The 14,890-nt window shown below is 38.6% G+C and overlaps 2 protein-coding genes across 4 annotated transcripts; both read left to right on the forward strand.

The window, feature by feature from the left end:
* The first annotated feature begins 39 nt into the window (after positions 1–39).
* On the forward strand, positions 40–4,170 carry LOC103975699 (2-methyl-6-phytyl-1,4-hydroquinone methyltransferase 1, chloroplastic). 3 transcript variants are annotated; one of them, XM_009390739.3, is made up of 4 exons: positions 40–191; positions 826–1,436; positions 2,077–2,383; positions 3,733–4,170. In XM_009390739.3, exons 2-4 carry the CDS (start codon positions 874–876, stop codon positions 3,886–3,888), a joined length of 1,026 nt encoding a protein of 341 aa, XP_009389014.2. In that variant the 5' UTR covers positions 40–191; positions 826–873; the 3' UTR covers positions 3,889–4,170. The 3 variants fall into 3 exon arrangements, with proteins under 3 accessions (XP_009389014.2, XP_009389015.2, XP_009389016.2); XM_009390740.3 differs by having other exon boundaries at positions 56–191; positions 811–1,436; XM_009390741.3 differs by having other exon boundaries at positions 122–238.
* A 232-nt stretch (positions 4,171–4,402) lies between these two features.
* Positions 4,403–6,105, forward strand: LOC103975698 (uncharacterized). The gene is made up of 4 exons (XM_009390738.2): positions 4,403–4,914; positions 5,201–5,358; positions 5,436–5,516; positions 5,693–6,105. The coding sequence occupies exons 1-4, from the start codon at positions 4,773–4,775 to the stop codon at positions 5,825–5,827; spliced, it is 516 nt and encodes a 171-aa protein (XP_009389013.2). The 5' UTR covers positions 4,403–4,772; the 3' UTR covers positions 5,828–6,105.
* The last annotated feature ends 8,785 nt before the right edge of the window (positions 6,106–14,890 follow it).

A 14,890-nucleotide genomic window follows, 5' to 3' on the forward strand; every position in this document is an offset into this window, starting at 1 on the left:
TCACATGTCTCTCCTCATCCTCGAGCCATTGTGTGAGTCACAAATTAGTGGCAGGCTATCAAGTATGCGCAATCAGACACCCGGCACCCTACCACACACCCATCACTTCCGCCTCCGAAGACCTGTGGTGCGTGTGGGAGTACTGCGCCTCTTCCCTTCTCTCCAGTGTCTGGGAATCCATCGGCGAACAGGTAAGCCATATCCCGCTGGTTTCCATCTCTTCAGGCTTCCGTTCTTGGTAAGGACAAGACTGCTCCTTTTCGGAGAAGTGCAAAGATCCCCGTTTTCTTGGCTGTTTTTTGGTGATTTCTTTTTTCTATCTTTCGTCGATCCGTCATCAAGCCCCTAAAGGATACTTTTTTCGACTGAAAAATTCGAATTGTCTGCGATTATCGATGAAACGTAGGTTTTTTTTAAAGCTTTGCAGGAGCGTGGGAACAGCCATGAGGGTTTTAAGGAAATGAAGGGTGGAGAAAATATAGATTATTTTGCCAAGATTTTGGCTAATTTTGGTTCTCTCTTTTGTCTATTTCAAATGAAAATATGATATTGTCTCTGATTGTGATGGAACATTACTGTTTTAAGAGCTTTTCTATGGCGTTGGAACAGCAATCCAAGCTTTGGAGGACAGAGTGTGTGTAGAAAAACGACGTCTGTTCTTTTGACGAGCGTTAATATTTTCATTTGTTTGGCTTAGCCTTTAGTGCAAATTTTGTCTCTGGCCCACCGATCCTCTCTTAGATCTCTAAAAGAACGCTTTTTTCTAGTAAAAGATTTGGTATTTTCTCTGAAATTTGATGAACAGAGTAGTTTCTTCTGTTGCAGCTTTGCACGTTGGAGGGCCAATCTGCACTACTGTCTGTGTCACCATAGATGACTTCCTATATGCTCAATGGAGCTGAAGCGCTTACTTTCCCCAAAGGAAGAACTCCAACTGGGTTGGGCTTCAGGGGGTCTTCTCTCAATGGGATATGCCTTCCCAAGATGGGTGTGGTCTCCGTTGGTGGTGGTAGTATGAAGGCCAAATCTTTAGTGCCAGCGTGTGGCCTTTCCTCTTCTAGGCCAGCTTCCCAACCCAGGTTCATTCAGCACAAAAAGGAGGCGTTTTGGTTTTATAGGTTCCTCTCCATAGTCTATGACCACATCATAAACCCTGGCCATTGGACTGAGGACATGAGGGATGAGGCGCTCGAGCCTGCAGATCTATATGATGCAAGGTTGAAGGTGGTAGATGTCGGAGGTGGGACTGGATTCACCACATTGGGCATTGTTAAACACATATACCCCAAGAACGTAACCATCCTGGACCAGTCACCGCACCAGCTCGAGAAGGCGAGGCAGAAGGAGGAACTGAAAGAGTGCACAATCATTGAAGGGGATGCCGAGGAACTTCCCTTCCCGACCGACTCTGTGGATCGGTATATTTCTGCAGGAAGGTAAGATTTCCATGACTTGTTTACAATACGTTTGATAAAACTTTTTTTGAAATGGAACTCATATTTCTAGTGATCCAGTTATAGTCTATTTTGAAGATACTTCTTTCTAGTTTGATTCCTGAGCTTATATTCCTCAGCACATAGGACCACATAGAGCTGTGATTAAGTATGATGATCGAATGACAAAAGTTCTTCTGATTCTTGTTTGTGAATATCTTACGGAGTAGAAAACCTGATAAATTTCATTGAAAATTTATTTTTCTGGAGGTTTTTACATATCTATACTTGAAAAGTTTGGGAATAGTGTATTTGTCATTATAAATTTTAATATAGCATATATGTCCCTCTAGATATTAAGATCCTCACATGTATTTTTAGGTAAATAGTCTTTCTATACAAGTCAATAACAATTCAAAAGAAAGAAAATAGGAGATTTAACCTTAATTGTCAGGACAATCTTTACACTCAGGCATAAAAAAAATAAACATTTTTAGAGATATGTTCTAGCTAAGATTCTACACTAACTCGTGACTATTAGCAGCTTTCTTAATTCATTTCAAAGAGATCATGGCAAGTAATATTATTATATCATATACCGTGGTCTTTGTTTGTTAATGCTTACTTTATGATCAACATCTAGTATTGAGTATTGGCCCGATCCTCAACGTGGAATCAAGGAAGCATACAGAGTGTTGAAACTTGGAGGGTTGGCCTGTATCATTGGTCCTGTATACCCAACCTTTTGGTTGTCACGCTTCTTCGCTGACATGTGGATGCTGTTCCCCAAGGAAGAGGAATATATTGAGTGGTTCAAGAAGGCTGGTTTTAAAGATGTCAAATTGAAAAGAATTGGCCCCAAATGGTATCGTGGTGTCCGTCGTCATGGTCTCATTATGGGCTGCTCTGTCACAGGTGTTAAAAGAGAATCTGGTGATTCACCTTTGCAGGTAATTATTTCTTTCATCAGACATTATTCTAAGCTTTCTTGGCATCAACTGCTTGGTTTTAGTAAAACCTCGACTATCATGTCCACTACCATAGATCATGTTGCATTCATATGTTTCAAGTCATATACTTAGATATGCATCTATGAGTTGGATGCTAATTGAATTTTTTGGTAATAATTTTCAGCATCATGTGAGATTGCGATGGACCTTTTTGTTTACCTTATCATATGTGATGTTGTCACATATTGGATGATACACATCATTAATAATTATTTGAAGTTGTTATCTGATATATGCACCTATGTCCTTTTTATTTTTTAAAAAAATTAATATAATTTATTTCTGAAATAAAAAATGTGAACGGTTTGAAATATCTACAGTCGAGAATAAAATGAGAGAAACTATTTAAAATGATAAAACATGTTTGTGGTGAAAAGAAAAGGGAAAATGGAGACTTAAGGAAGCTTTTTAAGATACTACAAAAAAATACATGATAACTCATTTGAAATACTGATATGGGCCTCGATGAATTTCAATGGCCGGTATTTATATAGCATAATCCGCACTGTGAGGATGCCTTTTTTGGAATGATTTGTTAGTGCCTTAAAATTTAGTTAAGTTTATATTCCTACTTTGATCCTCATATATTTTGGATTCTACTGTTGACTCGTGTGGAATGATTGAAATATTTGCAAAAAAATTACGACTGACTTAGCATGGAAATGAGTTGTTATAAGCAAGGCTTCTTAAGAATGAGAGAATGAGCAGTAAATATTGATAACAATAGTGATAACATGGTGGAATTTGAATACCTACCATCCTTAACTTATGTGGCCAAGCCAGAATTGGTTATTGTTATTCTGTTATTTTCTAGCTATGTTTATATATAAAGGTATTTATTTCTCTTTTTTCCATTATTGTTTGTTAGTACCAAACTTTTATTGACAACTTTAGCCACTGAGAGCAAAGAATTCCTCAGTTGAAGAGACTTTGACTTGGTAAGAGCAATCATGTGCATCACCTGCACATACTTATTCTGGTTCATAGTGACAAGAGGATTTGATACCTCTTGAGATCGCTTGTTTTGGTTCATAGTAGCAAGAGATTCATAAGGTTAGGAGTTCTTTGTTTCTTCAGCATTTTTTCAGACTTGGAACTGACTTCAAACTTGTCACGATTTGGCATATACATAAGACAACTCTTTCCACAAAATGTTGGGAAAGAACTATAATCTACTTCCATAAGGTGCAGTTCATCAACATCATATAAAGATACCGATAACATTTAATCAGTTGCTTCATAGACATATTACGATTCTCTGGCTAAGAAATTATTGGATCATTCTGCAGCTGGGTCCGAAAGTGGAGGACGTAAAGAAGCCTGTGAATCCATTTGCCTTCCTCCTACGCTTCATTTTGGGTACGGTCGCAGCGACATATTATGTCTTGGTGCCGATCTACATGTGGATTAAAGATCAGATTGTCCCCAAAGGGCAGCCTATATAGAGCAGTAGCCTTGATCCTGCGACGAACATCACAGTCCAAGATAATAATCCATTGCATGTAATATTTTGTTTTAGATCTTTTAAGTTGTTCCTTGTTAAGTTTGGACAGATGTTCTTTGTTAAGTTTGGACAGCTTGTATCAGTCAGAAATTAAGGCATGCATCTCCTACGAGAAACACTTAAATACTCATCGGGGAATTTCTTCTTTGTTCTGATATGTAGCAAAATTATTTTATTATCCAGCATTAGGCCTTTAAATTTAATAGTGGTAGTAAATTTTTCACTGTTGGAGAATGTGTTTGTTCCATAATTTTACAACTTCTCTGATCTTTTTCTCTCGTACAGTTCTCCGTAGGTATCCAAATGAAAAACAAATCTGTGGGGTGCCAACCATATATCAAAATGAATAGATTGCTCAAAATGTTGTGTTGTGTTTTGTTATTATTATTATTATTTGGAAATATGGGATTTTTTTTTTATGTACATATGTTCTCAAAAGGTCATGTTATTTTCTCATCAGCTTCGTCTCTAAATGGTGCAATACCAAGGAGTAATCATCAAAACTTAATAAACAACATAGTATTTTAATCTGGTTGTAATATTGGTTGAACAAATGCAATGTATTTTATGGTTGAATAAATACAGTGTTAATAATTTCATGATCAAAATTTTTCTTGAATGTGTAATGGTAGGTGACTGACACACCTAATCGATCCCACTTAGAACTGGTTTGAGAAGACTTTTATTTGTTCATCTTGTTCTCTTAGATGATTCAAAAGTCATTTCTTTCCCTTCTAGATTTCTTATGAACCTTGATGAAGTCAGACGTCAAAATAGTCTCCGAGAACACATACCATCACTCCCTGGTCTATAAAAGGTCAAGGCATGGTTATGGTTTCCCCTCGTCTCATTCCACCATCCAAACCTCTAGACCATTTCTCCGCTTGTTCTGGTATGGATCTTATGTCGGAGGACCAAATCATGGAGTTCAAGGAAGCCTTCTGCCTCTTTGACAAAGATGGAGATGGTTCTCTCTGTCTCTCTCTCTCAGTTTTTATTTTTTATGGGTTAAATCCTACTATATTTACTGATTGTTTCCAAGGGAAAGTTTTAGGACTTGATTATTTATCCTTAAACTCGAAAGCTGTAAGTATAATGGCAATTTAAGGTAGATATGTTTTTGGTGGATTCATGGAACTAATTACTTACATGGCTTTGTTGTTTTATGTGGCATTTAGTTGGAAGTATAATTGAATCTTCACTTTGTTTGACTTGTTTCTACATGAATTATTTGCCTTTGATTGGTTTTTTAGGGTGCATCACACTGGAAGAGCTTGCCACAGTCATCAAATCATTGGATCAGAACCCAAGTGAGGAAGAGTTGCAAGAAATGATCCGAAACGTCGATTTGGATGGCAATGGAACCATAGATTTTGGAGAATTCTTGAACCTAATGGCTAGAAAAATGAAGGTAAATGACTTGGAACTCTGTCAAGATGTTTGCATTGTAAACAAGGGAGTTGACACACAACACTTCCCTCCTTGCAGGAGACAGACGAGGAGGAAGAACTAAAGGAAGCTTTTAAGGTCTTCGACAATGATCAAAATGGTTATATCTCGGCCAGCGAGGTGAAACTGAGCTTCATCTTTGACTCTGTCTTTCATGCTTTTGTTGGAACATTAATTGTTAGTTAAACCACCAGTTCATGAGTTAAAATGATCACTGAGAACAATTAGATGGATCATATGACCATGAATTCTGTGTACAACTCTCAAGCTTACACCCAACTTTCCTGTTGTTGCAGCTGAGGAATGTGATGATGAATCTTGGGGAGAAGTTGACTGACGAAGAGGTGGATCAGATGATTAGAGAGGCAGACTTGGATGGAGATGGGCAAGTGAACTATGAAGAATTTGTGCAGATGATGATGACCACCTGATTGGTTTTCAAAGAAGAGACCACACAATGGATTGATCCACACTGATTTCCATCAGCTGTGTGTTAAGAAACCACATCTTCTGATACTAAATTGAATTTGTCTTCTCATCACAGTCTTTGTTTCTGTCTAATGAACATTACTTTGTCAGCAGTCTGGTCTTCAGTTTTCTTCTTTCTTCTTCTTGGAATCACTGAAGCTGCAAATCGAAAGACTATAAGCATTCATTGAGATTGTTTGTGGGTTCATCCAATTAATGAAGCTAGAAAATTCACAATGCAGTATAATGATTCATAGCGCAAGAGATTAGACATCGTCTCGAAACATGCTTCCCTGATGACATCAATCAAACATCTCAGACCAAGTCAAGGAAACGACAAATCTTCCAGCTTACTTGGTGGATACTTCAAGTCCTCATGTTGCTCTCTTAACACACGAGGTGAAGTGTTTCTTTCTCCTCCATCTTGGACACATCCAGAGAACACTCCCTCGTTGACACGGCAGATCAAACATCAAACATGACTTGCAAAGTCGAGTCGATTTCTTCCTCTCTAATCTTCCAAACCAAGGTTTACTTTTCTGCGCATGCATGCCAAGCTCTCATAGATGTCTCACAACATGAAATGACAGAGTCTATGCAGTGACATCCTGATAGTTGTATTCCAAGTCCTTCATGATCTTGCATGATCATTTGTTATTGTATTGAAATATATTTTCTGGCCTTAAAAATGGATAGTCTTTTGAGAAGGAATGTGATTTTTGTGTTATCTATATACATTTATCCTTCAATAATCCTACTACAGGATGCTAATATCTGTCTACAATGCTAAACCATTTCCAGCGTTTGCAATGTGTTGGATCGAAGAGATGTTGACATGGAGAGCAGGTCCTCACTTTGACCCAGTCAAACTAAGAAAGAAAGTCAAGTAGAGTGCTGACTCAGGTCAACCATTCCTAACATTTGTCATCTGCAGTCCTCAAACGTTTGCATGGGAACTCCTTTGTCAAATGACACTGATCACAAAAGTTGGTCTTACTTAATGCAACCTTTTTCTTTGAATGAAGGCTTTAGCATAGCACTCCATGACGAAATAGAAGGCAAAGGAAAGGGGGAAAAGAAAGAGAAAAAATAATTAATTTTTTTGCTTCCATTTAGGGTTTTCTGTTCTCATCATCGGAATAAGAAGGCTGATCAGTTTTTGGCCATGGACGGGCTATGCACTGTAGCTGTACATATCTTGGCAGAAGAAGAAGAAGACTTACTTGATGCAAATAATTAGTATGTTGAGAATGTCTGAGCTCGCAGGTTTTGCATTTGCAGCTTTTACTGAACATAAGCTCATAGGATGCTACTCAGAGGATTTGTTCCAATCTATCTATGCACAGATAAAGTTTGTGATGTATAGAATATAATGCTCGGTGCAAAGTATAGAAAGAAGCGTTTGGGTTGAGAGCAGTACATGATCTCATTACACCTTCCACGGTAGGGAAGAATGCCAGACATGGTTTCTGATTCTTTTGGATGATGCCGGTGGAACAACTTGGCACTGTGAAGCAAAATCCAAGCTACAGTTTTCCGTGTCCCTGTGGATCACCTCCGTAAGATCTTTCGGTTGTGGAGTTGCTATCAACCAACCAACCTGGAACTATAATCCATGACAAGTTGGTCCATGGCTACAGCACCTCTCTCGATCTGTGTCGCAGTTCTTGTCCGTCAGTTTGGACATGGCTTCCTCCTCTGCTGAAATGTAGCTTTGGTTTCATCAGGTTACGCTAATACTGCACTCACTGTTCATGGATCGAAGTAACTATTAGAATGGTAAGATTGCTTCTTTGCTGGTTCAGAGTACATGTATCTGCTGCTGCAAGAACATTTCTTGCTATAGTTTTGTGTAAGCTGCATCTGCTGCAAGAACACAATACATTCATTGGCACAATGATATGTGGGCTTATCAATTTCATGAAGCTACAAAAAAACATGAAATTTTGATCCAAAAAGCTTCCACTGTGGCTGATGATGATCCTGATCTGCAAGCAATAAGTACCACAGGGCTCCAATGATGAACATTCATCTCAAATGAGAACAAAGCTTTCTGTCAATGGGGTGGACCATAATGCTAACCTAATCAGAATACGGTCGATTCAATAATTGAATAGGATCCTAGCTAGCCAATCTCATTCACACAAAAAGAAAGAAAAGCTTTTTCTTCATATTATTCCAGACCTCAACGAAGACTAAAAGAAGAACAATTTCAATTCAGTCAAGAAGCTAAAAGGAGTGTAGTCGGAGAATCTGAAGAACAAACAGCATTGTGCATGTTGCTGAGTTGAATGAAGAACTTGTGTTCGATCAACACCTTATACTAACAAAGAATGATTGATACACATGATTGACTTCGCGACAAACTCAGTTAAAAGCAAGCAAACAAACAAAAACATGCAGATCTTTTAATTTTGATATGATGTTCATGGAAGTCTGAACTTAATTCTCATTGAAAATATAGATCTTTGTTTTATATCATCTCTTCCACATATTATAAGTCTTTCTTGGATTTCCTCTATCTATTTAAGATCCCAAATTGGTTCATCTTATCCTTTTGTGAGTGCAAATTTCTGATGATCTAACTGATTTTACTGTTAATGCTACATCTAATGTTTTGTTTTCATTTACCATTAAGAAAGTATGTCCTTATTAACAATAAGAAAAATACATCTTATGGAGCTACCAACTCATTGCAGATTGCAGTGCTCATAAATGCATAATAAGTGAAGCAGACTTGATTACCCAATCATAAGAGTCCTTTCTCATAATCAGAGATAGTAACCATTTCAGATTTCTCATCAAATTAACTATGCAAATTCTTATTTATCTTAAATTGTTCACTGTCAGAAACAGCATTGATTGTTCATTATCTCTCAAAGTAGTGCATGATGTTTTGGTATAATACTGTCACTAGTCATTGAACTCTTTTGTTGTTTGGATCAATGGAATTTGCTACCATGAATGAACAGATTATCCAATCAAAATAAAATTGAAGTTGAATCATTTTCCAATCTGACATCACCTGTGTGATAAATCTATACAGCAAGTTTTGTCTCTGAACTCTGTGTACTTCAAACCGATCATGGTCTGCATGTCTCATGGCAGCAATTCCTGGAGTGTCAATTAGATGTTGGGCAAGTTGTTGATGGAATCCATCAACAGTTCCACAAAGTTTGAGAAACCAATTAAGTACTACTGTCTGTAACATCAGCAAAGAAAAAGACACATGACTTTCTCACCTTACAATGGGACTTAAATTCTCAGAGACAGATCACTTTCCTCAATTGCATCAACTCCTTTTTACTCCTTGCAGTCATCTCTCCCTTTCAGCATCCCTTTTGTGTTTAGATGCCCAAGCCACTGCCATGGAACTAAACATAACAAGAGCCATGGGGAGAAGCTTTTGCAGTCATATATGAACATACATAGCCATTCCATTTTGGTGCTAAGCTCAACTGAGGCTCCACAGGTTCTGGACTCCATGCAACCAAACGGTGAGGCTGCATGAGACAAACGCTACATGGATGGGAACAGTTCAACATGTGTCCTCCACCAGTGAATCGGGCATTAAAAGCTACGAGGGCACCAAACAAATCATGCTAATATAGCTGGATTTCCTTGGCACCCATGTAGCTTCCAAGGAGAGGAAAGCAAGTCGAACTGCTGCAAGCAACAGGCAAGAGAAAAGAGTTGAAAGGAAAGGAACGAGTGTCGTTGAATAATCAACAAATTAACATTGATTATAATCTTTCAAGTGAGAGGTTAATTCAAGTTGCTGTTCTTTATAAAGAAAGCCACATATATGTACCTTAAAAAGAATATAAAGAGAGAGAGAGAGAGGGGCCAAAAACAACAGGAGAAGACCCTACCTACTTACCTAATCTTCTGGCCATGGGAAGCTTCAAAAACAAAATGAAAAGAAGTTGAAATCTATGACAAATCTTGAGTTCTTTAGGTACTCAGATTCATATAAATACTACACAAAAATAAAAATCTCCATTCTAATGCAAAAAAAAAATAATGCAGCTCTGCTAATTCCATGCTTTTCATCACACAATTCCCAATTTTGAAATTTTAGGTCATGCAAAGATGTTGGTGCTCAAAATGGTTCAGATCTTTCGAGATTATTCTGAGAGCAAATAAGAAGAATCTTATGCATGCAAGTTGGATTAAAATTAGTAGCAGTCATGAAGTCAAGTAATGAGCACATACATAAATTTGTGCGTGCAAGAGATGATGTTATAACCTGTAAATCTTCCTAGATATTGGTATAGAGACCCATTGTCAAGAGAACATTGCATAAAATATGGCAGCCGAAACGATTCATAGAACAAAACAAGTACTCACAGGGTAGGATGCCTTGGTTCTCTTCCAAGGTCGAGATCTCGAAGGCACCAACAAAATGAGAGCCAAGCCATCCCATTCCTCTTACATGATTAGGGGTCTTCTTTGTTGTCACAAGGTATCAACAGTGTCAGAATAGAAACAAGCACAATACCCATGAATCCAACATGGTAAGGAAATCAAGATCAGCAAACATCTCATTTACTTCCCAGATTCGTCATGCCAAGCGAGTCAAGATCCGCAACCATCCCATTTACTTCCCATGAAACCTTAATTATTAGGTTAAAAGGAGAAAGAAAGAAAAAGTAGGCTGAGTTTTCTCTGTGCTCTTTTGGTGCTCCCACCAGTAGATGAAGCTGCAACATGATCTGCATGACTTCATCCAAGATCCAGAAGATAGAGAGGATGGAGTACTTCTCAGATCATGCTGGCAGCTTCAGCTTCTCATGGTGCACCCCCATCACAGTTAAACCCATGACCAACCACCAAGAGAGAGAGAGACAGAGAGAGAGAGAGTGGCGGCTGTGGAGGGGGAAGGAGGTGGGGAGAGGAAATATATAGAAGGAAGGAGGAAAGGGGAAGGTAGAGAGAGGCTATCTAATTTGGTTGTCATGGGATTTCTGGCTTAATTCTGAGCAAAAAAGAAGGCTAAGAATAACCTAAAAGTGTGGTCCAGAATCAGAAGACAACATTGAATGTTGTCATACATGCATGGGCCAGTTGGGGGCTTCTAACTTTATTGTGAGCTACACCGAAGACTGCTGGTGACAACCTTTCATGCATCTGCACGTCCCTTTCCATGGAATGCATGCCCTACTACATACAGTGACGGCACAGGTGAGGGGGCGCAGGATAACGAAGGCCATGATGGACCAACACCACCTTGCTTCCACAAGTACGCTGTTCTCGCACAAGGATGAGGTGAGCATATCAACAAGTGCATGTGATATCTCTTCCCTATGTGTCTCTGTTTGTTTGCGTGTGGGTCGGAGGGATAAGCTCAGATCTCTCTCTTGTACGTTTATCACAACTACAGTTGAGGCCCAGTTTTGGTGGCACACAAACATTTCTTTCACATTAAATTATATTTTGATTAATTTTATTTGCCTTTTATTCTGAATCATTATATTATTTGCTGAAAAAACAATTTTTGTAGGTCGAAGAACATCACTAGGATGATTGCTCTCCTTGTTTCTTCTGCAAACGTTCTTTGTCGAGTGAGGATCCACTGTCCGCGAAGAGAATGCACATCTGTGTCTCTGGCATGTTGCTTGCAAGAGGTGTATGGTGTAGCTGTCTTCATATGGCAGCATGGTGAAACCAGCATGCACAAGCCACTGCATGACTGAAGCGACACAGTCATACGTCTGGCAAAAATGTGCTTTTGGATCGGGGATTCTAATATGAGAACAACTGTTGGAAGGATTCAAAAGATAAGAAGAGATTTCAGCAGGAGATTTGTTTTGTTGCTATCAGTTCAGACAAAGACTATATTTTGGTTTCTGTTCTTCTAAATTTTCTTCCCCGTTCTTAGAATCCAAAACCTTTCTCTTTGCTCGATGCTCATTTCACAATCTAAATCTCTCAAGTTTGTTGAGTAAGAGATGAGATGAATTTTGATGGCAAACTTCACAGACTTCTCTATTTTTCCATTAGATGATGTGAAGATTCACTTTTCCACTGATCTTTAATTTTTCTTTGATGATATTCCAAATACCTCTGTTAGATCTAAATGTGAGCTCAATAGAGACTGATATCTAACTTCAACTTTTGGGAATCCACACTTTTCCTTTACACTGTCAAGTCCAAACTTGTGTTTGCTGCAGAATGAGCATTTGCAGGTCTTGCTAATTAATCACTGTAACATTGTTCTTATAAAGAAATCGAAGGCCTTAATTGTATTGCCAAACAACTGTGCATTCTTTGTTATGCATAGACTTGGAGAATATGAATTGCTTTTCATGAATTAAAAATGTATGTAAAGTTAGGTGGTATATATTGAGCTCAAGTCAAAAGCAATAGCAAGTGGACACTCCTTTTGAGTAGGATTAAAATGACAGCATTGGTTCTCATCACACATGAACAAGAATCATTTCTTAGCAATATTAAGAGAAGCCATGTCAACAAGTCATTTTGTTCTATCTATCTGATACCATACAAGAAGAACAAATCCCCACATGAAGGATCTGAAGCAATCACATCAGGGGTTTAATTTTCCCAATAAATTCTCATGCTTAGAGATTAATATTTGAAGATCTAGTCTGCATGAACTGAAATATGCAACACTTAGCAAACAGGCTAGGGAGGTAATGTCAAAAGAATGCCTTTAGATTCTCTACAGTTTTTGTGGAATGGATTAACTTAAATGTCTGAAGAATGAGACTAAATTTGTAATATCATCTGATTGAGTTACAGCATGTGATGTCAGAATGATCTGAGAAAAAAGGTTTCTTGGATGGACTCATCCCTGGGACAAAGTTCATGGGGCAATTTGTTTGTCTGCAGGTGATGAAAAGGCATTTGCCTGAGTTAGAATTTGCCCCTTCAGAAGAGACTCAAACTCAACCTACTCAACTTTTCTCAGATGTCATTAAAGTCTCACCTTTCTTTTGAAGTATGTCACGAATTAGTTTCCTGCTACCAAAAAGGATTGTGCTAATTGAACTTCTTCTGATCCAAATGAAGCAAGAAGATAGTTAATTGTTGGAGTGACATCTATCACATACTACTATCTTCAGAGTTGTCGACAAGTCAGAAACTTGAAAATGAAACATTCCATATCAGTTTCAGAACCTTTCAATTCTGGCATCAATTACTTTATTTCTTCCAAGCAACAATGTAGTCGTTTGATCATTGTGTTCTGGTCAATCTCCACTGACGCTAGAAATATATTTCTTGCACTGTTATTTCCAATATTATTGTCCGAATATATTAGTTTATTCTGAAGGTTAGGCAAGAGTGAAGAGGACATGTTTGTCGCTTATCTTGACTGTGACCTGGTAGAATTTACAGAGCTGAAGGAAGACGTGAATCTTGTCTCTTAGTGAACCCGACCACTTCAAACGACGGCAATGGGATGTTTTAGCACCAGAAATGGGAGGTGAGATTTGTGAGCGAGGAACAAAGACTTCCCAGGTCAGTTGTCTTCGGCAGCTACCAAGTGGCCACCATGCATCAGGGGATGCAGTGTTATCTTGAGGCCTATTTCCAGTGATCGTAGCATGAAATTATCATCACAATTGTCTTGGACTTTCTTGCTTCCAATGAATCCTTGCATCGGAGGCTAGAAAAAGCATCTGAGTGTAAACAGATTAGTCTTGGAGGATTCAGAGAATGCTTGCTTAGATCAGGGAAAACAGAATCACAAGAAAATGGCCACAAAAATAATGTGTGTGCTGAACGATGTCAAAAGCTACTATTCACATCACATTCATGCCTTTTTGTTTCAGTTAGTGCTTTATATGACTGTAAAAAGCAAAGAAAATTGAGAGCAAGAACACATGTTGTCCGTACGAGAGGCAAAACGCGAAGGTCATAAGAGAAACAGCAGGTGAAGTGGGTCTCCTCTTATCTGCAGATTCTTGACTTGCGCAGAAAATGGAGATTTAGATGCCACATCTTCTTTGCGCACTCAGGCTTTTGCAGAGACTGGAGATGTGGGGATGCCACACCGAGGAAAACACAAAGTCAGGATGATGTGAAGGGAACACCACAAGGAAAAGGAGCATACTCAAAGGTACTGCTGCTGCTGCCTCTTGTTCTTCGTTTCCGGAGGTGATCGTGATGCCCAACAACGGGAAGAAGTGAGGCTGGCACAGCATGACCTAGCGATGATCAACCTTCATGAACACGCATACGAGTGTTCTGGTCACCCAAAGCTAGATCATGCTGGCAGCTTCACTCATTCCTCTGGGCATTTCTTAGTAGCCTTGACTGAGCTCTTCCATCAGAAAGAAAAAGAAGCGTGTGGATGTAAGAGTATGAGAGAGAGAGAGAGAGATAAAGAGAATGCGAGGGAACTAGGGAATATGACATGATAACTAGGTTAACAGTTTGAGAAAGGAAAAGGAGAGGAGTCCAAAGAATAAATGATTGAGAGCTAGCATGAGCATATATCTGTAGGTCAACCCCTACCATATATCAAAATCCAGAGGAATGTGAACCTTAACCAACAAGCAAGCAACACAAGTTCTCAAAGTTCATTCAAGCAAACAGTGTTATCAAAGTCGCATAGATAGATGCATATAATACATCAACTGTTGCTTCTCCAAGGGAAAATAATAAGAACAAATTGGTAGCTTTATGGAGCTAAAAACAGAAAATCCTGGATCAAGAAATCAGGGAAAGATCAGAGAAAACTAAAGAACAAACAGTGTGAAGAAGAAAAATAGTAGCTAAAAAATGATCAAGAAGAGAAAAGAGAGATCAAACTAAAGCAATGAAAAAGTTCAAATCCAGAGAAGAAAAAAAGAAGCTGTATAGGTGCAACTACTTAACTGGAGCAGCTCCAGACCAGACGAAGAGACAGGAGAATCAAAGGGAGAGGAAAAAAAAAGGGGCAGAAAAATGTCAAACTATAGCATGTAAAGCAACATTACCAAAAGGAGGAGAGTATGCCCGGAATAGAATAAGCAAGAAAACAAAGGTAAAGCATGGTGGAGGAAGTTGATGGGAATATG

Source organism: Musa acuminata, chromosome BXJ3-2 (genome assembly GCF_036884655.1).
Source record: "Musa acuminata AAA Group cultivar baxijiao chromosome BXJ3-2, Cavendish_Baxijiao_AAA, whole genome shotgun sequence".
In the NCBI taxonomy this organism is placed as follows: Eukaryota; Viridiplantae; Streptophyta; class Magnoliopsida; order Zingiberales; family Musaceae; genus Musa; species Musa acuminata.

Excerpts from the sequence above, each read along its gene's own strand:
- LOC103975699 (XM_009390739.3), top strand. The coding sequence starts at position 874 with ATGACTTCCTATATGCTCAATGGAGCTGAAGCGCTTACTTTCCCCAAA. Across the intron at positions 1,437-2,076 it reads CGGTATATTTCTGCAGGAAG|TATTGAGTATTGGCCCGATC; the intron begins GTAAGATTTCCA and ends ATCAACATCTAG. Across the intron at positions 2,384-3,732 it reads CTGGTGATTCACCTTTGCAG|CTGGGTCCGAAAGTGGAGGA; the intron begins GTAATTATTTCT and ends ATCATTCTGCAG.
- LOC103975698 (XM_009390738.2), top strand. The coding sequence starts at position 4,773 with ATGGTTATGGTTTCCCCTCGTCTCATTCCACCATCCAAACCTCTAGAC. Across the intron at positions 4,915-5,200 it reads CTTTGACAAAGATGGAGATG|GGTGCATCACACTGGAAGAG; the intron begins GTTCTCTCTGTC and ends TTGGTTTTTTAG. Across the intron at positions 5,517-5,692 it reads GTTATATCTCGGCCAGCGAG|CTGAGGAATGTGATGATGAA; the intron begins GTGAAACTGAGC and ends CTGTTGTTGCAG.